The 27725-nt window shown below is 41.2% G+C and overlaps 1 protein-coding gene across 4 annotated transcripts in view; it reads right to left on the bottom strand.

The window, feature by feature from the left end:
* The window catches only part of LOC113022596 (retinoic acid receptor gamma-A-like), a 47979-nt gene extending 24908 nt beyond the window's left edge, over positions 1-23071 (bottom strand). The window contains exons 1-3 of one of the 4 annotated variants that reach the window (XM_080301906.1): positions 22917-23071; positions 22526-22658; positions 1399-1760 (exon numbers count right to left, since the gene is read on the bottom strand). In XM_080301906.1, coding sequence (XP_080158032.1) covers positions 1399-1567 — 169 coding nt within the window. In that variant the 5' untranslated portion in view covers positions 1568-1760; positions 22526-22658; positions 22917-23071. Of the gene's footprint in view, positions 1-1398; positions 1761-3076; positions 3149-12123; positions 12165-13559; positions 13952-22525; positions 22659-22916 lie in introns of those variants that run through there. The other 3 variants (XM_080301907.1, XM_080301908.1, XM_026168149.2) reach the window with 3 other exon arrangements.
* Between the last annotated feature and the right edge of the window lie 4654 nt (positions 23072-27725).

Raw genomic sequence — 27725 nt, 5'->3', positions numbered from 1 at the left:
TCCTGATAATGCCACATAACTGTAATCCTAGATTTTATTCAGGATCTTTCTCACACCTTTTCTTCTCTGTCTTTTCTACACTAGCAAACAAATTTGAAATACCAATATATCAAAAACGATTTGACTGATTTACATACAGTGTGCATACCTGGCAGTCTGTCTGAGCTTCATGCGACGCTAATCATCTATCTGGAATATTTCATGCTGTCCCTTAAATCTTTCTGTCTCTGTCTGTGTATCTGTTACAGTCCCAGAGGCGACATCTCAAAGATGTAATCACAGCCTGAGTGCCATTAGCCTGAAGATCTCCCTCTTGTAGAGAGAGGCTCCAGAAAATGACTAAAGATCAGCAGATAACTCAGTGAACACATCATCTGTGCACACACTGACACAAACTCACACTGATTGACAAGTGTGCTCAGCAGGGTTTTATAAACCTGATGTCAGCCTGACAGGGCATTTGAGACTGTAACTATAAATGCTTTCCAGTGTTGAAACAGAGGGATAGAGTAGCGTGCTCTGCAGACAATTAGAGATCAAACTAAGGTAAGACATTTTTTTTTGTGTACTGTAAAGGTTAGTTTTCTAATCAACAAAAACACAGATTTAGTATTTGTGGCTTGTTAATGTGTGACTAATAACAAAAGTGGATATAACAAAAGTCCTTTTCAACAAAAAGTATGTTGCAGAAGAAGCAGATTAAGTGCTTTGCATCCTTTAAGTCAACGGTTAGCATCTGTCTTTGTTCAAACCTTACATTTCAGCGTTTCGAGCGACTTTCTGTGTCATCGAGTCACAGTGAAGTGCAATAGCACCCCCTGTGACTCAAAAAGTGAACTTTTTCTCGATCTAGCACCGCTTACTCTGGGATCAAGTAAGAAACTCTTTTCCCTTTTTCCAGCCTGCCCTCATCTGCCTGGTTTACCACATGGAAGTTTGTTTTTTTTTAAAAACAAAACAAGAAAAAACTCTCTTCTCTTCGCTTCAGCAGTGCATGATCTAAAGCCTTATTATAACCTCAAATTGGCCCTAAAGACTTTTTTACAAAACTGTGGAGTCTCTAATGTCTTACACTGAAAAGCAGTGGTCAGGAGACAGACATTGGACACACTGTCTTGTCATGTGTAGGGGTGTGAGATTCTGATTTCTTGCCTCCTGACTGAACTTTACACTAGTTTAAACCGTTGTTATTATGTGACACTGTGGCATTTTTAAGACAGTTAAATATGATGTGGTGCTTTAAGGATAAGTGAAGTAACCGGTTACATCACGGTTCTCATACAAACAATTTTAAAAAATGCTTAAAGAAACATAATGGACACATGAACTGCTTCAAACTGCCAATAATACACATCTTCAGAGCAACATATAACAATTATAGTAAACTTTAATACTTACACAATGCAGCCATCTCTTTGGGGAGGTCTGCGCCAAAACGGCCAAAAAGGTGACTACTGGCCAGCAGGTCAAAGGGGGAGTGGCTCCGCATGGAGTTAAAGGTGAAGGGGTACATGGCACGAGGGTAACCCGTCATGTGACGCACTTGGTGCTCTCTGTTGGCCGCCATCGTGACAAGTACAGTGGTGGTTTAGATGACGTTTCTCAGAATTTCTTGCCGTTTCTTCTTCCTCGTCAGGAGCCTCTGCTGAGCTTGAAACAGACTAGTGCCATTCAGCCCCTCAAAGCTGCGGGCCCGTCTGCACTCACAGAGAGGTAAGAGGGATGAAAGCAAGCAACCAAAACCTGGCCGGGTCCAGACTCTGTAGAGAAGGAGAGAAGAGAAGAAAGAATGGCTAAATATGCCTATTAACTTTAAACTCACCTAACGTTTTAACAATCCCATCAATTCATTCAAAAATCTTTAACTTTGAGCACAAACCTGAGATACCTAAAAAAGCAAACTCCAACCACGAAGCCAAATTAGAGAAAGACGTAGAAAAGGAAACAGAAGTGTCGAAGAAGCAGTTGCGAGAGCTGAAGCAGAGGGGAGTACAAAACTTTCATCCTTCTTTTTGTCTGTCTTCCAAGTAGTGCAATAATTTTAGGCAATGCCATATGATTTAAATCAGCAGAACTGTACTATAAAGGGTCTCTCTGTTTCCCCTGCCAGCCTGACTCCTGCCAGCCTGCCCGAGAGCGGCCAGCTACAACATGGGTAAAGTTAACCCTTTACAGGAACACACACACACATGCACACACAAAATTACTCATTCACATTTTAACGGAAAAAAGCAAAAGAAAGTCACTTTTCCTCCACTGCCTTAAAGGTGCTCAATGAGTGCAACTTTTCTCACCTTTAACCGTCTCTCAGGATTAACACTGTGGCCCATCCAAAAAGTTAAATTAGGGCAGCCCTCATATCATCTTACTCTATGACTCCCATCCCCTTCGTGATTTCATGAGTGGGTGGAGCTTAAGTCTTTGTGGTTGGGCTGTGGTAAATACAGCTCGGCCAAAGAATGTCTTGTTGTTTTGGGCCTGCTTCAGCATGGGAATCCAACACCCAGGGTGGGTGAGAGGCACAGTGAGAGAATTATGAATTTACAAATGTCCTACACTGAACTACAACTGTATGACTAACGCTCTGATTCAGCAGATACGCACACTTAGTTCTAAGTAACAACAAAAAACAAAGAAGATGTATCAGCGCTTCGTCTTCAAAAGCAAGTCATGTCTTGATCGATCTATCTGTCTGTATGTCTACAGAGAGAAAGGTGTGAACAAAAGGTTGGTCAGCTAGTGCGCTGTCATCACTAACGATGTTACTTCATGTTAAATTTGGATCAGTTTGAAAGAACGAAAATTGCAGAGTTGCGCGGTGTAAGTGGTCAAGGGGACTTCTCGGGAGCAAGCTAAAAATAGCAGCTGCCATGGAAGCTGTGCGGCACACATCTTTTGGATGTATGCTTTAATCGTTCACAGTACAAAATCCAAGGAACTCTTAAAGGTGTGGAAAGTCATATATGATCAAACTGGTCAAACCAAGTAACTGAGCTAGAAGGCTTCTCTGCCAGAGGTGGCCAGAAAACTAACGGCCTTCAGACAGCCTCTGCAGAGAAGCTGCTGGAAGGACGACCTTTTCAATTGTGCTCCATCAATCATGTCTTTATGGCAGAGAGAAGCCAGCTTGGTATTTGCTAAACAGCATCTATGAGAAAAAAAGAAAAGAAAGCGTGATGAGTGAACACTGACCTCTCTAAACACTATCTGTGTGGTCCTCACCTGGCTCATAGGTGTCAAACATATGGCCAGTGGACCAAAACTAGGTCTAATGATGCCCATTTGAAAGTTTGCAATGTGTTTTTTTATTTTATATATATATATATATATATATATATACTAAGAAGAATGCAACACCTATAGGCCCAGGAGCCATGATGACACAATTCTTTGGTGTTATAATAGAAGTATTTTTTAGTAATGACAGTAGTTGGACAGAAGATGGGAAAGGGGAGCGATTCTTTCCTGCTCAGGTCATCTACAGATCAAAGTGGACTGTGCGTGGTCCACCGGTGACCCCTGCCTTTTAGAGGGAAGCATGGTGGTTGTAGCATCATGCTATGAGAGGGTTATTTTCAGCAGCAGGGACATACAGAAAGACACTTGAAGAAAACCCTTTTCCAAGGTGAGACTAGGAAACAGCTCACCTTTCAGTTCAATTTCGACCCAAAGTACACAACCTCAACAACCCTGGAGTCACTTAGAGGTTGGCTGATAGTGTTTGAGTGTCCTTTAGCAGCAGCCCGGCCAAAGCACTCACTGATGCTTCCCAACCAATCTGATGGTGCCTCAGAGGATCTGGCAGGAGGAACGGAACAAACTGCCCAAATTTAGGTGCGCATAGTTTGCAGAAACCAAAAACACTCAAAAGTTGCATCCGCTGCCAAAGGGGCCTCTACAAAGTATTGAATAAAGAGGTACTAAATACTTTTGTAAAAGAAACGTGAAAGGTATTAAAAACATGGTTTAACTTTGTTATTACTGATTATAGATTCACGTGAAGTGGCGGTCTGAATGATTTATCTGACAACTTTAAAAAGGGAAACACAGCGTAGTGCTACTGATTTTAATTCGTGTTACCACTAAAGTGCTTCTCACTGTCACTGACAGTAATAGGGTGGACCAACTATTCAACTAATCTACAGTGTGCGATTACTAGAGGAAAAAGTCTTTTACGTCCACTTTCTCCCACAAACGCACACATACAGTAGACGTTACACGTACACACAAAGCCACAAAGTCAGCGCAGTGAGTGTTGTTTTAAAAGTCATATTTCCCGTATTGACATATTTTCTGTAACTGCTTGGCTCTGCTGTGGTCAGGGAGAGTCCCTGCAACTGTTTTTCACAAAGCCGTTTCGTGTTTGACGATTAAAGAATGTCAAACACAGGTCGGACAAAGTGTGCAGGATTACACGCGCGGTGTGGAATGGCCACGTTTTGTAAAACTTATGCATACGCATGTCTCTCTGAAAGCAGGACACGGCGAGACAGTCAAGAACGGACACGCAGGCTGCCGCGGCGAGTGCGCACAGATGTTCTTTGACTTTAATCATGTTCATGGGCAAGTAATCAGTGGAAAACACACAATGTTCACACATGCCGAAGCGCCATTGAAAGCGGCAATTGACCTTGAAGAATGAAGTAGTAAATATAGGACAGAGAATCCTATCGCAGATGCAGCAACTTCGAGTTGACTCTTTAACCAATCGATTTCAAAGGGTGAAATCAGTACTATGAAAGCCTGAAAGCCAGATGTATAAAAGGATTGGGATGAAGAAGAAAAAATCAAGTGTCGAAAGCCGAGGAAAAAGATGGAAAAAAGAGGGAAACAAAGGAAAAGAGGGAAAGAGAGAGAGGGGGGGGGGGCATATGAGGGAGTTTCAAGCATCTGGCAGGCCATGTGTAAAAAGTGAGCAGAGTCCTGTTAATTAGAGCCATACTGCAAATGGCATTAATAACAGAATGAGCAGACTGTGGTACGGCAGTATGGGGGGGGGAGAGGAGTGGGCAGAGCGGTTGCAGAAAACATACATAAAAATAAAGAAACTACTTTATTTCCACTAATAAACTATGAAATAATGAGTGCCCAAGCCAAGGACTGGTTTCTTTCTCTCTAATGAGCGACACCCCCGCCCCCTCATTCTGCCTCCGGGGGGAATACACCTTCAGTAGACCAACAAAAGTGGCGCTGTGTCTCCAGGCCTCCTGGCCTAAACGCTGCTTTTATGAGACCTGGCTGGGTCAGGTCAAATTGGGTCATCTGGTCCTGGTCGTGCTGACACACACACACACACACACACACACACACACACACACACACACACACACACACACACACACACACACAAAACTGATGCTCTTTTTTTTCTCCCAGATTTTTGAGGATGAAAAAACAGACTTGCTGCAAAGAAAAAAAGGATGGGGGTTTCCAGCAGTGTTATTAGCTTGTTTTCTCTTAACTTCCATCAAACCACACGTACTGGAGCCACATCATTGTCTTTGATGCAGTGTCGCAACACTTTTGTTCAGCTGTAAACAGACGAAAGTCAAAAAACCACTTTCTGAATAGCATGTTTTAAGCTCTTATTAGGAGCATTATCTGGATTCAGTTATCCTGGGTGTAAGTGTTACTGAACTTTATGGGTTTTTCCAACCCAATTCAGCTTGAGGTTATAGTTATGAAACCACACACACACACAAACGCATGCACACACACACACAGACTAGCATTTCAGGAGTTGGCCTCACCAAATCTAACATGTAAGCATCATGCTATTAATGTCTCCCTTTCCCAGGATTAACTAACCAGATGCAACACTTACGCAAGCCATGCGTAGGCATGGTACTACAAATGGTTGGAGGACTTTGCCAACAAAACTTCCAATCATCTGTGAAAGGGGACCCTGTCAATACTTGTGCTCTTTTCAGTTGGCAGCATTTGAAATTTTTTATATTAAACAAGAGTTTACAAACCACCCCCAGGTTGTTTTATGGAGATCTGTGTTCCTGCAAAAACGCCTGAACAAAAGGGCAAGTGCAATATTTTCTTTGGTTTGGAAGCCACAAAACCCCATATAACAGCCACCATTTAATTAAAAGGCAAGTGGGTTCAAACTGCACCCACACTGTGTTTTAAACTACTTTTTCTATTATCCTACGCTTCTAACCAGCCTAGCCTCTGTTTTAAAGTCTCCTGAAGAAAAAGAAGAAACAAAATCAAAGTAAACAAAGCTTAATAGCAGCACTAGTGATTGGCTGTATTCAAATCTAAAAACTGAATAACTGCAGTTTTGTGGCTCAGGAGGTAGAGCAGGTCATCCACTAATTGGAAGATTGGTGGTTCAGGTCCTGGATCCTTGAGCAAGATACTGAACCTCGAGTTGCTCATTCACACTCGTGCATGTTAGACAGAAAGCATGTATGAATGTGTGTGTGTGAATGGGTCAATGATACATGTTGCATAAAGTGCTTTGAGTCCTCAAGGTGAGCAGAAAGGTGCTATATAAGAACACAGAGATACAGCAGAAAGCTGTCCACACACTGACTAAACAGTCCCATTTGTCCACAAAAAAAACCCAAGAGTCATTATTTTAAGAGTTCATTTAGGCAGATAAGTTGTTTTGACAGGTGACAAATGGCCAATATACAGAATCATGCTGACAAAGGGGCATGTTTTTACAATTATCCACCTTAGCATGGAAATAAGCTCGGCTTCCACCATTGCTTTAAAAGAAAATGATTTCTTTGCCAAATTACCAAATGATTTCTTTTTCTCTGTGGCAAGGCGTTTTGTAAAACTGTAAAAACACATTATGCAGGGTGGAGTCGGGCTAACACTGCAGTAGCAGCCTCAGGAAATAGCCTTGGTCTGGTGACAGATCATCAGTCTTTGGCGTATTGACAATTTGGTCACAACTTCAATAAAAGCTCTGTTGGCGCGGAGATAATGTGCCTTAACATTTTCAGTCAGACAGATAAATTAAGACTTTAGTGTCTGAGAAAAGAGTGGTAGCAGAAAATGTTTCTAGCCTAACTCCTCTCTGAATCCTCGCTCAACATTTACTACATCCTCTCCTCTGGCCACAATAGGGACTGGAGGTCTGGTCCCAGCAGAAAGCCACAGTGCCACAGAAATGAAAAAGCACTCACACTAAGAAAGAAAACTAGCATCACTCAGAATCCAAAACTTCTGCTGTGTGCTATTGTGAAACAATACATCAGCATCACACCAGAAAAATAAGCTCCACACAAACCTATGTGCGAAAGCTCGGTGTATCATGCACACGTGTAACATTTATAACATGATTTTTAAATAGGCCAATTACATAAAAGAAAAGAAACTGAAAAAACATCGTTGCCCACATTTATGCTTGTGTGTGCGTTAGTTCCTGTGGTCCTGTTCATATGTGGCGACGGAAAAAAATAAAATGCTGGGACTTTTTTCCCTCCAGGTTCCCGGCTCTTTTTTGTGGCGAGCGTAATTGTCCCTCAGGTTTTTCCACTTCGTACATTCCCTCACATCCATTTCAGTAGTTTCAGCTATCTCCCTCCAGGAATCTGCTGACATTTGTGAGCCCTTATATTTAGACTGTGATTATTATTTTTTATACTGAGATGATGATTTTTATTCTCTCTGATGATGAATGATGTCGTATCTCTATGATGAATTAAAAAATGGAATTCCCAAAAACCTCATATATCAATATGATAGATCAGGCGTTAAAGAGCTAAGGTCGGATCATCAGCCACTCTGAATCCAAGCACAGCTTAGAGTTTGATCCTTTGATTCTTAAATCTCAAAGCCTTACTGCTCTTAGAATATCACCGCATTTAGGGTGAGCTGGGTTTCTCCTTGTAAGGATGATCTGGAATACGGTTAGGCAGTTTTTTGTGTGCCAGTGATGCAGTGTGGAAAGATTGACCACAGAGAGGTTGTTTCCAGTCTCTGTGTACTGTTTTGTTGAACGTTGCTCTTCATGCTTTTAACTACATGAGGTAAACACTGCATTTGTATCTGTGGCAAAACCATCACAGAGCTCTTGTGCCGGGGGGGGGGAATTTGATATTGTCTGAGGTTTGAAAAATTCAGGGAACTTTGCATACATGGAAGTTTACTGAATTAAGGAATATATGACCAGTTTTACAAGGTAAATCTTAAGATTTTGTACTAACAGGCTTGGTCATGTAAACGCGTGTTGCTGTCTGGGTGGAGCACAGAGGTGACACAGAGCTCATGCTTGGAGGAGATCCAGCTACTACAAACTGGAGCCGCACACAATGAATGCTCTGCTCCACATCACCGATGCCCCTATCAGTGTTGCCAACTCCTCAGTAAGGAAAATTGCTATCGGTTGTCCTAAAAGTCGCTAGAAGTTGCTAAATGACGTCATCGCCTCATTTGCATAATTGGTCATGCTAATGTACCTGTAACCTATGTTGTTGGAGAGAGAAATAACCTCGTGGAAGAGACAAAGTGAGTAAAAAACGTCCTAAATGCATTTAGAGTTTATTTAGAACTACAAATTAAATTTCTTTTAGCAATTATTGTTTTTTTTTAATGTCACAATTCCAACCCTGCTCCTTTACCTGGGCTTGGACCGGCAAAAGTGACCCGAAATAGGCACTCTGGTGGAGTTACATTGTGTGTGTGTGTTTATAAGTAGTTCTAAACCTTGTGATCCACAAAACAGCATAAGAGTAGAAGAAGAACTGACTGCGTTACAGCACCCGCTGCTTGTTGAGAGTAAAAGCGATACGCGCTTTCATGTCTTTTTTTAGCGACTTTTTTTTAGGAAAAAAGTCGCTAAGGGGTCTGAAAACTCGCTAAATATAGCGACAAAGTCGCTAAGTTGGCAACACTGGCCCCTATTGTATTTGATCAAGTGGTGAATAAGCGCTCAGTGTTGGCACATTTGATGTATTACACAACAGCGTTTTCTGTTTATTGATTATGCAAAGTGTGACAATGTTTCAAGCGTTTACAAAACATAGTTTATCTGATATTAAACACATAAACGTTGGAAGTTGGAATTTCTGAGTCCTTGGCTGGAATTTTTAACTGAAACGCCCCTTCAAGTCAGAAATCCAACGCAAAAAGTCGAAGCGGCCCCGTCGACCTCGGCTAAACAATCCAAGATGGTGGCAGCACATGTGAACAGCATCGCGGTGCATTTCTAGTGATGCATGGATGGCTATACTTTGCTTAGCAGCAAAGCAAATCCTGTTTTCCTCGCTTTTACGACTACTGGAACGCGCTCCGCTCCGACATCGAGGCCAACGAAATGCTCTGGTCTGTCGGGCTGAGAAAAAGGTCACTCAAACTTAAAACGGCCGTTTCTTCACTTCAATTTTTTTTTGTTTTGGTTTCATTAAGTTCAAAAGATGGTCTCACTCTACCCAACCATTTAGTCATTCTTTTTTTCAAAGCATCAAGTGTAGTTCAATCCAGGGCGATGTGCGTCAGCTGGAAAATAGGCAGGTATTCAATGGAAAAGTGCTACAGGCTTATTCTTGTGTAGTTCTTTTGTGGATCTGAGCTTTGCTTATCTGCATCTGTCCCCCTCTCTCTTTCTGTAATCTACTCGCCATTGTCACTGTAAGATCAAGCAAACAGTATTCTATGTATTCAGCTTCTTTTGGCGTGCAGACTAAAAATGTGCTTACAGGCTAGAGAGGAATTTCTAATGGAAACAAATGCAGAGAAAGGTTTTGTTGAAAGTGAACCATAGATACAGATGTATCTATGGAGACGGTAAGGAAATAAAGAGCCCAAACTCTGCTGAGTGTGAGCAGACACAAAGGTTGAAAAGTCCCCCGAAAAACAGCCAAATGCAAGGAAAAACATGACTTCAGCGGGGACAATTAGCTGTAAACCATAAACCACAAACTAATCTGGCTTAGTGAGTGCAGTCAGTCAGACATGAGCTATGCTGGACGGGGCGAGTAGAAAATGCATACACTGACACACAAACACCATTACAGAGGAGAAAAAACAGGCACCATCACCCATAAACAGCGTAATTAGATTTTCCAACAAATGACCGTACTATATTTTATGTCAAACTGACATATAAAAATGTCTTTTGAGGAGTACAAATACTGCTTTGCCTTAAACCATCAGTGTCTGACAGCCATCTTATAATCTGGCTGTGGGGAACACATATTTTCAATTTATGCACGCAATTATGTCGTTCGCTTCGTCGACACTGTACACTCGAATGTAAATATTAGGTATCAAGATACTATTTCATAGCTATTTTTCAAGTATTGTTACTGATAAATATCCTTCCGAATCTTTGCAACACATCCATCTTATTACAGCAGGGGTGTCAAACATAAGGCCCAAGGGCCAGAATCTGCTCGCCAAAGACTCAAATCCGGTTGGCTGCACACTCGCATTGCATAGGATTAACAACCAAGTTGTGGTGAAATTTAGAAAAGACGTTTGGCTTCAAAGTAAAAGTTGTGCTTTACTGCTGAAATCAACAAGTTCTGGAGTGCAAGATTTTCTAAATGGGGAAACATAGTGTGCGATTGCAATCCTCAGATAGCGCTCATAGGTGCGGCTAGTTTTATGGGTGATTTACAAAAGTTGCGCTGTTTTCTAAACACAGGTGCAATTAGCAACAAATTGCAGGTTGCAAATGTTACTAAATCTGATTGCAATCTAGATTTAATCATTCACCTCCCTATATTTATGCCTTGAGAAAGGAACTCCCAGAAATACATATGCAACAGGTCAAACGGTCACGGTTTCTCATTTCCATCACACTCTTTACAGGTTCATGGTGATGACTATGGCAAACTGTTAGCAAACAAAACAAAGAGGAGGAATAGCAAGGTGGTTTTAAGTGCAACAACTTATGCCTCGGCAACTAATTTCACCAATGAGTTGCAGGTTGTTTTTCCCTGCCCACCAGTGGTTGCAAGGTGGTTGCCAACTGATCTCTAGGCCCATGTGAATCGAATTGAATCAAAATAAATCTCAGCAGACAAAACACTGATCCTGTGATGCTACTATGCGAACTTGCCAAAAAATGTGAATTGACTGTAATTCTTAGCTTCGCTTTGGTGAACACATTTAAAAGACGAGACGTGGCATGACTTGGAATAACAGGGAGGCAATTCTGTGTTAGCGGCGCTAATTGGGATGATGCTAGTGATAGTAATGTTTCGTAAATGGCACAATGTTGTCATTATGTGAAGGTACCCTGTGGGCTACTGAGGCTCTCCATGTTGGCGCTGGGGTCAGCTCCTGTTGCTTGAGGCTCATCAGCTCAGTCGTGGGTCAGACCTTACTGAGGCGTTCAGTAGGCAGCTTTTCACTTAGTATTAAAGTCAAATGTGAAACACACAAACACACACATACACATCCTCAGTCTGTTTCTCGCTGTTCCACCACAGAGAGGATTAGAAGAGCGTTTAAAGCCATAGCCTGTGCTGAAGAGCAGCCCTGGGCCATGATTAAAAACACTGAGATGCTCTTTAGGCACAGTGAGACACATTGAGCCTTGTTTGGGGGGAAAAGTGCAGCGAAAGCAACAATGAATGTTACAAGTTACGTCCAAATCTCTGAAGCCAATTGGGAACGTTAGAGCGAACCACAGCCAGTGCACTCTCACTAAAATCTCTCTAAATAACTCTGTGGACAATATGTAATTCTGAGGAACAAGAAAACATTTGTGTCCTCCACTCTCAAAAGCAAGTAGCAAGCTCTCGCTTCTTTGTTCTGGAAGTTCCAAGTTTCCATTTATATGTAGTAACCAAGAGAGCAACCCATATAAAATGAAACTCAGCTGACATGGATAAGAAAAAAAAAAGATGGAAGCTGTGTAAGGGAGACGAAATAAAGGAGAAAGAAGTCAGTGAGACAGAGGGAATAAAGGAGAGAAAGAGAGAGGAGCCAGACATCCTTCTCAGCCTGAGGGGCTGTCAGTCTTGTACAGAACAATGATGAGATTGCAATGCAGTTAAACGCGTTTTATCTAACACACCCAAACACATGCACATGCAAGCAAACAAATATCGTCTCTAGCAGCTTTTAAAACAATTAAACAAACAAGGCCTAACCAACTGCAGATGGATCATAAATATTAAACCTCAAATGCTGAAGAGAGCCAACCTGGAGTTAGCGGCGCTCAATAGCCGGCACTCTACAGAGATCTGCCAAGAGAGAAAATGAACAACTGATGAAAAGAAAGGTGAAGAGAAGAGAAGCCATATTCAGTGAGTCTCTCAACCGTTCTCCACCTTGTGATCGCTCTAATATAATATGCATCATTTTACACCCAGTTGTTTATGTCCTATTTGTAGACTCCTGCACTTTTCCTCCGGACATGCTGATGAACATTCCTCCCGACATTAAGGAAAATGAATCTGGAATAGATTTGTCGAGAGTTTGCTAGAGGAGCTCATGGTGAGGCCTCGCATTGCACGGTGCGAGCACTCCCCTCAGTGTAGTGTTAGGAGACAGATGCAGGAAAGCTCAGCTCAGCTGGGAAGAGGCACTCAGCATGCAAATAACATCTTAATCACGATCATCAATCAAGCAATGCATCTGTATTTATATAGCACATGTCGCACAAAGGATGCTATTTGGAATGATTCAGAGTGCACAAAAAGAGCTTGTGTTTCAATATGTGGCCATCACTAAGCTTATTCACACATACCTGCACACTTTCTCTCTCTCACACACACAGATAATGCAAAGCAGGAGTGGTGATCAGACGCACACCAGACTGTCTTGTGATATCCGGAGTAACTGATTTCAGTGTTTCCATCCAACTAATATAATTGTGGGGATGGGAACCTGTTTATATAACCTTCAGCAGGGGATGAGTGGCTGTGTGTGTGTACACACTCAGGTAGTCTAGACCTCCTCGGCCATTTGTGATGTTGATGGAATGATCCGTCAACTCTGACAGTCAGGCTGTCGGCTGTAGGGGCCTGCAGGGTGTAGAAGCCACTTCTTCTGTTGCTGGAAGTGCGTCTGATAGTTAGGAAGCTTGTGTAATACCCCTATATCTGATGTATGCAGCACGTAATGCGCTGTATGGGAACTGTGCCATCCTTGAAAATTCTGGGGAAATTTCAACATCCATTTCAGCTGATTTCCTTTCCAAGATCGTGATTTCAACAACCGTGAATCAGAGTTTGGGAAGTCAGGAATTAACCGCAGAGCTGTACACTCATCCGAGAGCAAAAGAAATGAGGACGGACGCACACGGACACAAAGATTTACAGAAGTATTCATCATCTGAAACGGAGAGCACGCGCAAGTGCCGATCAGCTTTCATTCGCTTCCCGAGCTGTTTCTGTTGTTCTTTCTCCTTCTCTCAAAAGCTCTGTTCTCAATTAAAGCTGTCCTCGGGAAACTCAATCTCCCCACTCATGCTGCCCCAGAAACACACACACACTGAGAAAAAGAGGGAGAGAGACAAGAGAAACACGAACACATCTCACTCATGCTCTGACATGTCCTCTGTCTGTCTTCTTTCTCTTGCAAACCGCCAACTTGAATTAACTTATAAGGAAAGTAAGACTGAAAAGCAAACTTACCAGACTGGGGAGAGGGGGGTCAGAGAAGGAAACACCACACAGAAGAGTGGTTTGTAAGTCAGTGGAGAAATGAGCCGAGGTGTAGTTGTTGAGTTTGTCAGAAGTCGCTCTCGCAGCAACGTTTGAGCTCAGCCTGTTGCATTCCTCCTACCTCTCCTTTTCCCGTCTCTCTCGCTCTTTCTCTTTCACCAACATACACCCTCTCTCTCGCTCTCTCTCCTCCTGAAATCATTGTGTACTTTGATTCACAAACCCTGCCTCTGTCACGTGATCCAACACTTCAAATATACAGCACATTTTTTACCAGCCACAGAATGCCCGAAGGCAGGGAAAACAGGGTCTAAAAATCTTAGGTTTCAACTTGCTGAACCCCCACCACCCCCACCAACACCACCGCCACCTCTTACCCCCACCCCTCTCTTTCTTTGTCTCAAAGTCTGTGTCTCTCTCTTTACCTTCACTCCATCTACTGCATACTGTCAGTCAACACTCTTTTTGTTAGACTTCAACTGTGTGGCCGTTTGTTTTGAATTTCTAAATTTGTTCATCCTTTCCTCGCCATCCAAAGATAGACCTAAACCAACACACGTACGTGCGAGAGAGCGGCGCGTATGTGTACGTACAGCCGCCCTTGTGAAACAGTGACTAACTCACAGACATACACAAACACACACACGCCGCAGAGGGCTGCACACCTTTGGGGATATCGGTGTCAGTTTTTGGCATTTGCTCCATGTTTACAATGCCTTGACTTTGGGACTCCGGCCGGCCAATGTGGGAGTCCGGGGGCCTCGAGCCAATCGAGGGCTACTCAGTGGGTTATTGTGACTAAATGTTCCTGATGGGATAGAAATAAACCCTAGCATCCCTGTGACTCAGGGTGATGGGAACAATAGTTTAAAACCGTCAAATGCGATACTAGTAGTGTCAATTCTCAGATTTCCATTCAACATGTCCATTTAAAGTAAAAAGAATGTAACTGATTGCAATTGAGTAATAATACAGATAAACTGTGTACAAGTATGGAAATCAAACCTCAACGCACTAATGAAAATTGCAATTGTGCATTTAAAGTGGTGCAAATATGCAAAATTTGCAAAATTTACCAAGTGTCACGGGAACCCTGGCATACACATCAGTTTTCATTAAATCTCAAAAATGCAAATGCTGTGAGCTGTTTTCCATCTTGCCTAGCTTGAGAAATACAAAGGGCCATTCTCTTAGCAGTTACCACACCTTTAACTCAGTTGAAGTGGAGTCTTTTCCTCCTACAGGATTTTCCTAAGCAAATAAGCCCTGTCGTTTTCGGGTAAGGAAACGTTTAACAGAGATACATTTGATCCATGATGAGATCAAACCTGGCCAGACGGGCCTTGAGGGACAGAGCTAACTGCCTCTCCATGTCAGAGATAAAACTGTCTGCTACCGTCTGCCTGACTGGCCTCAGCGGTGAGCTGGCTCATTACAAGCCCGTCCACAACAGCAACAGCGAGCAGCGCGGCGCAGGTCGACTTCCAGCACAGGAGCTTTACCCTCAGGTTGACTGACCAATTTTAATCAGCCAAGTATTTAAGAAAATTGATTAAACACGAGTAATTCAGTGCCATGCTAAATATCTCTGAATAAGTGTACCTAAGTTTTTACACTTATTATCTATAATATCAGACTAACATAACTCTTTTTTTCATAAAAAATAAATAACTATAAAATTAAATAGTTCCTCCACACTCTGTCTCTGTAGGCGATTATATTTTCCAGTATAAAGGCCAACATGAGAATGACAAACAGTAAAGAACAGTACAATGAAAAGAAATCTAATCGCAGTCCATGTTACTTTAATTTAGTTAATAACCTAAATTTATTTGTAGTCAGACTCTCACTTTTGGTTTATGAAATATTAACATTAATGTAAAACGTGAGAGGAAAAAAGTTGACTTTTTGTTTGAGTACAGAGCAGGTTCAGTTTGGTCAATTACCTGATACCTGTGTGTGTGTCTGCACTGATCGGTTGCCATTAAATAGGTGTGGTTAGATGGAGATCGAGGGTGTCGGTTTTGATTTGTGTGTTTAATCTTTCATCTGCGTTTCCTCCTGGAAGCGTTTGGAAGTCTGGAAAAGACTTTGATGCTAAACAAGTTATATTTCAGTTCAGAATGAAGTGCTTCTATCGCCATGCAGAACTTTATGAACAGTGCGTGTGTCGGTGACTCCCCACCTAACCGGGGACGGCTAAAGAAACATGTTTTGGATTAGTCAGTACATCACGAGCTCTTTTCATACATGATATGAAAACAACAGACCTAAGCCACGGTGAAAAATGAACAACGGAATATGTAAAGAGATCTGTAAAGATATGTTTTGTGTGTTTAAACAGTAGAATGAATGAAATACCTGGAATGGATTTTCTGGGATTTAATGAACAAATAGAGGACGTTTTTTTCGCATGTTGCTGCCCACTCGGTCACACCAACACTTTTATTTTGAACTTAATGTAAAAAACAATAGAAGAGTGTCACACAGATTTTTATGGAACTATTATTATTTTGTTTTTTGGGCATTCATTAAACAAGAGGAGACAGGAAAGTGGAGAGGCAGCAAGGGAAACGGTCCAGGGTGGAATCAATGCATACAGGCTGCCTTCTCCACTAAGTGAGCTGCAGCACCGTATTTATTGAATTTGTGACTATAACGCCAAAAGGTAACAATCTACACGTTTAAAAATAGTCATTTACTGTATTAACTATTATACTTTGTGCCTTTTTTAAAAAAAAATTACTTGAGAAAGAAACAACCTGGAACGGTTAAAATCCAAACTCCAGGTTCACTCCTTTAACTATCAAGTTTCCCGAAACGCTTCCCAGCAACGGTGTCAGTGAGAAGAGGTGAAAGGTTAGTGCTGTTTGTGTTTCTGTGTCAGTGAAATGCACAAAGACGAGGTGAGTGTACAACATCTGAGTGTGGAAGGCACATTTGTGTATTTATGAATTTCAAGCACTTGCACAGAGCATCCTTTCTTGCACATGTATCCACGTGCTGATGCGTACTCACACCAGTGGAGACGGTTAAAGACACATTTTCATTTTCACTTTTGTTCCAGTGCGAGTGGCACTGTTAAAGCAGACTGACTGAGTAAGGGGATTAGAAATGTGAGAAGGGTTTCCTCTGAGGCCTGCAGGTAAAAGTTTTGGGGAAGTTCAGCCTGTGATAAAGAAGGCCTAAAGATGTAAAGCAGAGAAGAGAGAACAAAGAAATGGCCAAAACTGAAAAGGAAAAATGAGGGGAGCTTATAACTTTTTGCAGAGCTGGAAATGGGGCCCTTTTTGGCAGCAGGCAGTGGAGAAACCACAGAATGGTGCGACTCTGGAGTTGAGGGGTGGAAGAAGCAGGAGGGGGGGAGGCAAAGGACAAGGAAGCAGAGGAGAGCGGTGAAGGAGGGGGAAAGAAGAAAAGAAAGGGATAAGGAGGGAAAGGGGAGGGGGGGTTGCAGACGACAGGTTTTAATCAGCAACAGGCTGTTGGTAATGAGATCACTATCCCACTGTGCTCAGATTGATGTCATGTGAAGCACTGTGGCGCAGGGCGAAGCATGCAGAGGATGACAGGCACGCATGACAAGCTCACTCGCTTTCCCCGGGCACACAAACACACACGCACGTATGGAGAATGTCAGAAGACGGCGCAACGCTCGCACCAGCGCTGGCAAGTGCCCACAAACTAATAAACAAGGGCGCAACGGCTCACGCAGAAAATATGCACGCACAACACACAAAGAACCTTTAATACGCCACAACACCCTGCTGTTAATTTTCTTCAAGCGAGTAAAAGAGCTGACACAAATATAATCACACCCACACATACACTATAAACACATTTCGGATCCCAAGGCTCCTTTATGTCTTTTCTGTCTCTCAAACTGCTAAACATGCCTACACACAAAGAACATACTGTACCAGCGGTGAGGGTTGGCTAGACTAGCAGGCAAAAAAGAAAAAAAAGGAAAAAAAGGAAAGGAAAAAAAAAGAGGGAGCATAGGAGGAGAGAAAGCAAGGGCTGCTGGGGGAGAAAAGGTGAAAGGAGTGACATTCTGGGTAGCAGCTGTCAATTCGGCGGACACGAAGTTCAACAACAACGCGAGAAACGAAGGCGCTCTCTCTCGTTCGAACGGAGTCGAGACAGAAATATTCAAATAATATGGTCAAAATTTCATTTTGAACGAGCAAACGTGCATTTTTGATCTTGTTTGCAACAATTTGTGTTAGCGGATAAGCTAAGAGAGAAAAGAAGACGAGGGGGAAAAAAGCGGGGTGTACATGTGCATCCAATAGTTTTTCCTATATAAATGTTCCCCGAAAATTCAACCATGATGTCATCATGAACCTGTTGTGAACCCAACTCTGTCAACTACCATTACCGTCTCATTCCCTCTCCGTTCCCACTTTCCAGCACGGCCTCTCCATCTCCTTCCACTCTGTCCCCATCTTGTTCTTGGACTTCTTTATCTTTCACCATGCAATGTTGTCTGGCTGCATTTTTTCTTTTCTACTCATGCTGCATATGCTGCTACACCCTCCCCCCCTCCCCCCCCAAATCCACTTTTACTCCCTCTCTGAACCCAACTCCCAAATACACCAACACACACAGATACTGCTCACAGACATTTGGAGAGTCTCTGGTATAACAAGGACAGTTTTAATCAGAACAAGCTGGCATATTTTGGCCAAGACCTGCACTTATGGTAATTCAATCAGAAAGAAAGGAGAAGGAGGGAGAGAGAAAAAGTGAACAGGGGCACACAGAGGGTAGTGGAGTGTGAGACAGGGAAATAAGAAAAACAGAGGGAGGAAAAAGGAGACAGTGGGCGGATGGGAGGGTGAGGTAGGGATTGAGTGGTTTGAAGAAGTTTGAGCCACATGTGGAAGTGATTGTCTAATTACAGCAGATATGTATAAGTGTTACTGCCTGCAGGACAAATGCTGATTGGAGGGTGCAGCACCGTGAAAATGAGATGATTGGACGAGGAAGAAATTAAGATGGATAATTGGTGGAGGAGGGGGCAAGAGGAGGAGAACCACACTGGGAGAAGTGCTAGGGTGGCTCCTGCAATATTCTCTGTCCGAGTCTGAATAGAAATCAAATTTTTTTCTTCCAGTTCAGGTGGTGTCAACATAGCAGCTCCCTCAGGAGTGCTGAAGGCAAAAAGCTTCAGCCTGTAGATGGTACTAAAATGAGACAGTACACAGAAACTGAACATACACCTATGCACACCATCAGGCATAACATTAAAACCACTGACAGGCAGGTGATGTAAATAACACTAATCACTTGGTTACAATGTAACATTCTGCTGGGAAATCTTTGGTTATGGTATTTATGTAGGTGGGACATGTAACCCCATTTTAATCACAGTCAGTATAGACCATGGAAGTATGTTCTCAGATCACAGGAGCCTACCACAACAGGTACACACCCCCCTGCTACAGAGCTCTGGGATGGCTTGAGGTACATGACAGAGGCCGTGGTGCTAACCCAGCCTCCATACTCCACAGGTCCCAATTCAACCAACGTCTGTGGGACTGAAACCAGCCAAATCCATGGAGGCTCCACGCAGGACAGCAGAGGACTCTGCCAATATCTGAGACACCACAGGAGACCCCCAGAGGTCCTTGTGCCCTAAAGAGTAAGTATTTTGAAGACACTAGGAGGACCTACACAATATAAAACATGGTTTTAATGTGGCTGATTAATGCACAATGCAAGACAATTTGTTTCAGGTGGAAAAGGCTTTATGGATTGCTTAGCTACAGCAAGACATTATACCGGAGGTAACTGGATTATGTTTTCCCCTGGTTTCAAGTGTTTTGCTAAGATTTTTTACCACAAAGACAAATTAAATTAAAATTAAATTGCGACAAGTTCAACGATACATCATGTGAAAAAGAAAGTGTTCACAGGACTCTGTGCTTCTGTCAAAAAATTACGTACACCCTTACTACTTCCATATGGATGACAAAGGTAAATAGCAACTAAGTGCTGATAATCAGATGGCTTGATTGATTAATTGATCCAGATCCATAGGAGGTTTGACCAAAATATATCTATAAAAAAATCTGGAAATCAGGTCTTTGTTAACACAATGCCACAATCTTCCTAGGAACAGACGTCCCAGCAAATTTACCCCAAGCTCTGATTGCACAGAGAATCATCAGAATTCCAAGGAGCCACATCTATGGTGTGTTTAGAAGAACTACCGAGGACCAGGACGTCTGCATCTAAACAAACGACAACTTCTAAAAGAACGGTCCTCGTCTACTCATATATGTGAGGAAATCTTTTTACCCTGCACAAAATCATATCAGTTTGCACACAAAAATCACCATCAGATTACGAAACATGCGCTCCGGCCTATTTTGTTCTAACCACCCAGCATATGTTAGTGAACCACAGTCATTCTGAACCTAGAGGCTTGTGCGGTCTGTATGCAATCTGCTACACCCCTATTTCTTTATATAAGTAAACATGCCTATCTTATAAGAGACAAGAGAAAGTCCAACTGAAGAAACCTAAACGATTCTGTCCAAAGAGGAACCCAAAACATACACACGGCTTCCTTAAATGTTTCCACCGGAGTGAAGATAGTTTAGTAAACAAACAAGTAAACAATAACCCCCAAAAAACAACAAGCGAGACTCCAGCTGGAATAATGAAGTTTCGGAATATTGATTTCCCCTGAGATACTAGCTGTGGCTCAGGTAAAACCCCCATAAATAAATAAAAAAAAGTTTGAATATCAAAGATTATATGAAAAACGACTACAAGAGAATGTAAGAAACAAGTGGAGGGCAAGGATCATGTGATCTGTCAGATGAGAAAACAAATAACACAAAATGTACACGGACCACCCCCCAAACATCCGGATTCTTCAGCATCCATGAGGTTAGGACTAAGAAATTAGGCCGGTATGTGATGACATCCAGCAATGATAAAAGTCATTTGTAATGAAATATAACATATTTTGAAATAAGGTAGATAAAGAATACTGAAATTCAACTATTTAGTAGTTAGTTTGCTTTGCATGCAATTTATTTATTTATTTTTTCATATAATTGTAATTCTGATCATTTTGTGGCTCATTACATTCTGAAAAACTATAACTAATGATAAAAGGGCAATAATAACAACAACAATAATAATAATAATACTTGTTTTTATTATTATTATTATTATCAGTAGTAGTAGTAGTAGTAGTGGTAGCAGTAGCAGCCAGGCCTTCAATATTTCAGGTAAACAAATTCAGGTATGAAAATATTGACAAACAACTGATTGGTGTGTGAAACGTTTGTACGCACCACTTTTTGAGCAGCATCAAACTTACAACACAATGGTTGAAAAACAGAATCAAGGTGTTGCAATGGCTCAGTCAAAGTCCAGACCTCAACCTGACTGAAATACTGTGTTGGGAGCTTAGGAGAGCTGTGGATAAACAAATGAACCCAGGCAACGCTGTGAAGAGGAGAGGGTCTCCTGATTAAGCCGTACAGATAACGATTACTTCAAGTTATTGCTGCTGACTGTGGTTCTACGAGCTACTGAATCATGGGGTGTACTCAGTTTTTCACAGGACTACACAGAGTCATGTGAAAAACTTTCTTTTTCACATGACTGCAAGTTTCTTGCACAGCCTGTGACAGTTCACTTCAACACATGATGAACAAATGGGAGCTCCAGTACCAGGGTTGAAAGGTACATATTCTTCTGTTAAATATTCCTCAGACCTTCTGTGATAACACTGCCTGCTTACCATTTACACCTTGTCGCTGTCTAAATTATACTGGAGCATGCAATGATCAGTGGCTGACTGTTGTAAACATATATGGATATATGGATCTGACACAGCAACGTAGGATTTCCATTCACTGGAAACTGGATGCTGTAAAAATCTACAGCCGCGGGTCTCATGCTCACATTTTTTTCATAGAGTTTGTGATAAAAGTATAAGTAAATGCTCCACTAGTCTGCAAAGTAATTAACCAATATTACCCCAAAGGTTAAATGAGTTCAGAAGATTCCTTTAGTTTCTTTTTTGGTCTTTTTTTTTTGGCCTTATCAGCAGCAGCAGCAGCAATCAACTTTCTTCGCTGTGTACTGAAACAAAGGTAAATGCATTAAACTGCTTGGATACAGTGGCATTGGATGTCCCCCTCAGGATAATTTGGCACCTCTTCACAAGAAGCCGCTTGTCAACAGATCTCCGCAGATCTTGGCTGCCTACTGCCGTGCCTGTCTGCCTGTCACAAAATGTATCCCCTCTGGAGGGTAAACAGGGGCAAGTATCACACATAGACTGTTACTGCTGTCATAATATTAAACTTTGTTTTCCAGGTACTGTTTATTAGTTACCCTGGATGCTGCTTAGAGTGTCCTAAGGACCTATATGGGCCCAAATGAAGCTAACGATCATTCTTCCAGTGTACCGCTGCTCTTTATCGGCATGTTTACTCTCTTTTATTAGCTGTTCCCGAAATTCCTCTCAAATTTTCCACCAGTTGTAGCTAAATATATTTCAGTTTAAATTAAACCACTTCACTGCACAGCACAACCTGATATACAAAACGAGTTTACGTAACTGTTTTTTATTGGCTGATTTAAACTGCCAGACACTTCTTCTTCTGCTGTGCACGTCGGCTACATGAACTGCACTGCCTTCAAACTCTGCCCTTCTTCTGTCCTCAATTTGATATTGACACTTCAGATTAGTAAAGTCTGAACCTGAGAAAACCACTTATTACATCACAAAAAAAATATTATTTTATTTACAATCCATCACACTGTTAATGTTAGCACTGTTGTTTGAAGGTAAAGTTGTTATATACTGCAGTTATTACTTCACTTTCTTCTGAATGGCTTTGTTTACGTTACAAAAAGTATTTCGAAACTCTTTAATTTACAGTGAGTACCTTTAAACTCACCTCTCATCCCCTGCAGGGGAAACAAATCTCCATCACTGATGGCTCTCTTCACTGTGATAGCCATCAAAAAGGAAACTGCTGCAGGACATTTTGGGCCTTAACATGAAAGTCACTGCCACTCACTGCACTTCATCTACAAAGGGAAAGAAAGAGACACAGTGTAAATTTGGATGCATATACTTTGCCTTTAGTTTGTTAGGCTTTATTTGTTCTATCTGTATTGTGCCCGAGAGGCGGGTGGAGGATGATTTTGTTACATAAATAGAGGCATTGATGTCATTTGAAAGGTTTTTCACAGTCCTGTGAAATAATAAGTACATATTTACTGCTTCCATAGGAATTAAGACGTTAAGTAGCAGCTAGATGCTGCTAATCAAATTGCCTTGATTACCTGATCATCATCAGCAAGCATGGGCACCTCTATGAAAGCTGACATTTTGGCAGCTTGTTGGTCTGGAACAGCTGCGTGTTAACATAATGCCACAGTTTTACCGAGAGTGGACGTCCTGGCAAATTCACCCCAAGGTCAGACCCTGTAATGCTCAGAGAAACTGCAAAAACAAACCCAAGAGCTAAATCTCAGACTCTACAGGCCTCAATTATCATCACAAATGTTAAAGTTCATCACAGTACAATTAGAAAAAGACTGGACAAGTTGTTTGAAAGGGATGCAAAGAGAGAGCCTCTTATTAAGTTGAAGAAATCACAAGACTTGTGGAACATTGTCTTCTGGACAGATGAGAGCAAAGGGAAGATGGCTGGCTGTATAGCACAGCACCGTGATTGGATTACATCATGCACTGCACATCGGCACAAACACCTCATAGCAACAGTCAAGCACGGTGGTGGGGGGTTGATGATTTGAGCCTTTACTGCAGACACAGGCAACTTGCAGTCACTGAGTCGCCATGAACTGTATGTCAAAGTATTACAGAGTCAACTGTGAGGTCATCTGTAAAAAAGCTGAAGCTTGGCCAGAACGCAGCCATTACAAAGGAAAATGATCCCAAGAACAGCAGCAAATCTACAACAGAATGGCTGAAAAAGAAAAGACAAACCGTTGCCAGACATCAGGATGATGAATTCTGTGGTGGTACCTTAAGAGAGCTGTGCAGAAACAAATTTTAGAAAACCTCAATGAAATGAAGCAATGCTGAAAAGACTCTGGGCCAAAATGTCTCCACAATGATGTGAGAGACTGAAAATGATCACTTCAAATTATCGCTGCTAAAGACGGTTCTGCAAGCTACTGATCACAGGGTGTACTTTGATTTTCACAAGGCTGCAGAGTCCTGTGAAGACTTTCTTTTTCCTGACTGTACTCACAGCTCCTTGACTTACTACTCAAATCCACACAAAATACATGCAAGAAAGGGGCAACGCTGTAGCATCTCCACAGTGTCGACATGTTGTGTAAACTGGGTAAATTCAGTGGGAAAATAATTCCTGCATTTTCATTCAAGCTTGAAACGTACCTAAATATGACACTATAAGAAAGGGCCAATATAACAGAATGAACTGTCACAGAGGAAGCAGTGGGTGATGGATGACAGCCCCAGGCACAGCTGTATTCATTCCCCCTGGAGTCACCTGCAGCAGTAAAAACATACCACTCAAACTGTAAATGCAGTACTGTCTGTTTTGACAACCCTCTAACACACGGGGCCTCGCCATATGGCATGCAGACAATACAAAGAGATTTACACAGCTTTTTTTTTATTTATTACCCTCTCTATAACTCTAATTAGAGCCCTGATGCTAATGTACTGCATCCCAAATTTAGTTCTTCTTGCATTTCTGCTATATATAAATACATCCAGTACCTCAAGTATGTTCAGTGCAAGGGCAGCTTAGGCTGATAGATAGTATTTCATCAATTTAAAACTTAGAGTTAGAAAGGTGGATAAAATGGCCAGGATTAACTGCTGAAAATACTTTAGTGGACTTACTCACGTAAGCTAGCACTGCCACCTTGAGGGAAACAAATTATGTTAAAACATATTTTAAAACCACAGGTCTGACGGGGGATTTGAGGGGATTTGAGGGTTGTTTTTCTTTTTTTGGTCTGGCATTATTAGACTCTGTATAGCTGATTGACAATTGGGTGACCCAAAAACCCCAAAAGATGAACTAGTTTTCTTTCTAAAGTGCAAGTTTTAAAAATAGAGTCCCTACTAATATACAAACAGCTTTCCCATCTCTGACACATTTTCACTCTTATCATATGCTACATAGCGGTGACCTGATTCTTTGTGGGGACAAAGGCAAGACCCACATTGGTCCACTTCGCCAGAAGGACCTGCCAGGATTTTAACCACACGGTGGCGTTGTTTAATTGCGTATTACACTACTACTACTGCAGGTTTTAAACTCCCTCTCAATAGAAGCAACCCAAGAAATTAGATGCTTATTGTTGTACTATTATTATTATTATTGTTGCTTATATATATATATATATATATATATATATATATATATATATGTATATATATATATATATATATATGTATATATATATATATGTATATATATGTATATATATATGTATATATATATATGTATATATATGTATATATATATATGTATATATATATATGTATATATATGTATATATATATATATATATATATATATGTATATATATGTATATATATATATATATATATATATATATGTATATATATGTATATATATATATATATATATATATATATATATATATATATGTATATGTATATATATATATATATATATATATATATATATATATATAAATTGAATTCCTTCAAAATTATATTATTATATATGTTGCAGGCAACGCTTTTAAACATGATGAGTTTTCAATATAGTCCAAAGGTAGATGTAAGGACGGTATTTTATCTGTTTTTTTTGTTTGTTTGTTTTTTGTTATACAAGAAAATATCTATAGATGTTAAACAAACTGATAAATTAGAGTTACTTCGGACAATGCCTTTCTCACCTTACTGACTCACTTCCGTTTGAGCATTTAGTTGACGCATAACAGCAGACAGAGACAAAGCTCGTGTGTGGATAAAGACGCAAATGGAGCCATGATGGGGGGTGAATAACAAGTTAATATAATAACTGAAACCGACACAAGCTGATATCCAAACGACAGGTGATGAGTTTTATATCCCTGTGACCCCATAGCCTAATTCCCCACAAGTACACCGTAGAGTTTTACGATTCAGCTCACCTTTCTGTAATGAGAAAAGGGTTCTGAATAAGCACATCCCACCCAGCCCCAACCCCGAGCCCAAGCTACGTGACCTAAATTTAATTCGCCGTGTGCCTATCAGCAGCGGCCACACGGCGTCTATCGAGCGCTAGGACACGTCGGTTTTAGTCACATTTGAGCTATTTTGCGTGGCTCGTGTTTGCACAAGCAGCTCCTGACCTACATTCGCTGTGTCCCAGCCAATCTCCGGCGATACTTTGGCTTCTGGCAAACACAATCTGCACAAAGAAAGGAAACGTGACGGGGAGGAGGGGGCGGCAGGCAGAGGGGGAAGGGGGGGCGGCGGGAGTCACGGTGAGCGCCGCCCTTCAAGCACGTGCCGGCGCTTCTCCAGCGAAGATCGTCTATCGCGCGAAGACCTCCACCGCTCGACTGAGAACACGCGGCGCTGTTCTATGGGTAGAAAACGTGCTCTCAGCTCGAGCAGCTTTGACTACACTTAAAAGCACGTGGACTAAAGCTGAATATTGGTTTGGGGTTTATTCTATTACTATTATTTTACTTCTCACCTAATATTTATATTTTAATCTGTTGCAACATGCGGCTGCATTTATAAGCAATTAATACAGCTACATATATAAAAAACGTTATTTATCAGAGCTATTTCTTATATTTTGTAAATTTTGTAATATATTGTATTATTGACTTATTTCAGCCTCTTACTGTTATTGTCATGGAGCAACTGTAACCCACATAATTTTCTTAGGGAATATTAATGTATTCTGATTCTGAAACTAACACGGGCATTAAAGCCACTCAAACGGGTACAAGGACATGAATTTCATGCAAATCAAAAATAATGACAGGTTCATTAATTATCTTAAATGTTACTGACCAAAACAATGAAATGAGGATCACTTTAAAGTAATGTAAAAACTAAGTAATAGTGTTAAATAAATACAAGCATTAACAAAAGCAGATTTGCTTCTCCTTTCCATTAAAACTTAAAGTTGTTACCCCAATATTCTATTCTATTTACATTGCATACAGGTGCTGCTGATCCACTTCTACACTGCAGTCATTGAATCTGTCTTGTGCAACTCAATCAGGGTCTTATTCAGTGCAGCCGCAAAACAGTGTAGAAATATACAAAGAAAAAATTACAATTACAGCTAACAGGAAGGAAGTGTGAGCTGCTCCCTTCTCTTCACCCTTTAGGACTTGTACTCAAAAAACCAGGAAGTGGGCAGTGAGCATCATCACATATTCTTCACTTCACATCCTGGAAACAAGCTTTTTAAACTCCTCCACTCCAGCTGGCACTACGGATCTCCCATACCACGGCAACCAAACACAGAAACAGCCTGTTTCCCACTACCACCATCCTTATCAACAGCTTACATTTATTCTTCGTTATTCCAAGACGATTATTGCATTCCGCTTCAAATCCACAATTACTGGATTTTACCCATCCTCAACATCACAGCCAACTCCATGCACATTGTGCTGTTTCACTAGTTTTTTACACTGCACTTCATATAAATTGGTTGTTATATCTGATCTGTGTGAGGTTTGTGTTAACCCTGCTGAACACTGTAATAAGTTTGTTTGTATACATTATGTAATACAATATCCAGTCTGTAATAGATCGTCTTATATGTATATAATCTACCTGCCAGGATTTACTTTGTGCACATTGATAACACCGTATAATATGGCCCATGTGTAAGGGTGTAATTTCACTACAATTATATAATTTCAGTGTATTTCACCTGAAATTGCAATGTAACTATATTAACCCAAAAATTCTTAAGTAAAATTAATTATGAACTTTTTAAAATACTCACAGTATATTTTGTCTAGTTTTTATGTAAAATACTTGAAGTTACACCCTGCTTATAATTGCTTGCAGTATGAATTTGAATTGCTATCCCCCTTGTCTACCTGTGAGTAAAATTAGGCACGCACTTTTTAACATTACTTACAATATATTTACTTCTT

The sequence above is a fragment of the Astatotilapia calliptera genome, chromosome 5 (assembly GCF_964374335.1).
Source record: "Astatotilapia calliptera chromosome 5, fAstCal68.1, whole genome shotgun sequence".
Lineage (NCBI taxonomy): Eukaryota > Metazoa > Chordata > Actinopteri > Cichliformes > Cichlidae > Astatotilapia > Astatotilapia calliptera.
The sequence above is the reverse complement of the archived record's forward strand: the minus strand, read 5'-3'. Positions and strand labels throughout refer to the sequence as shown.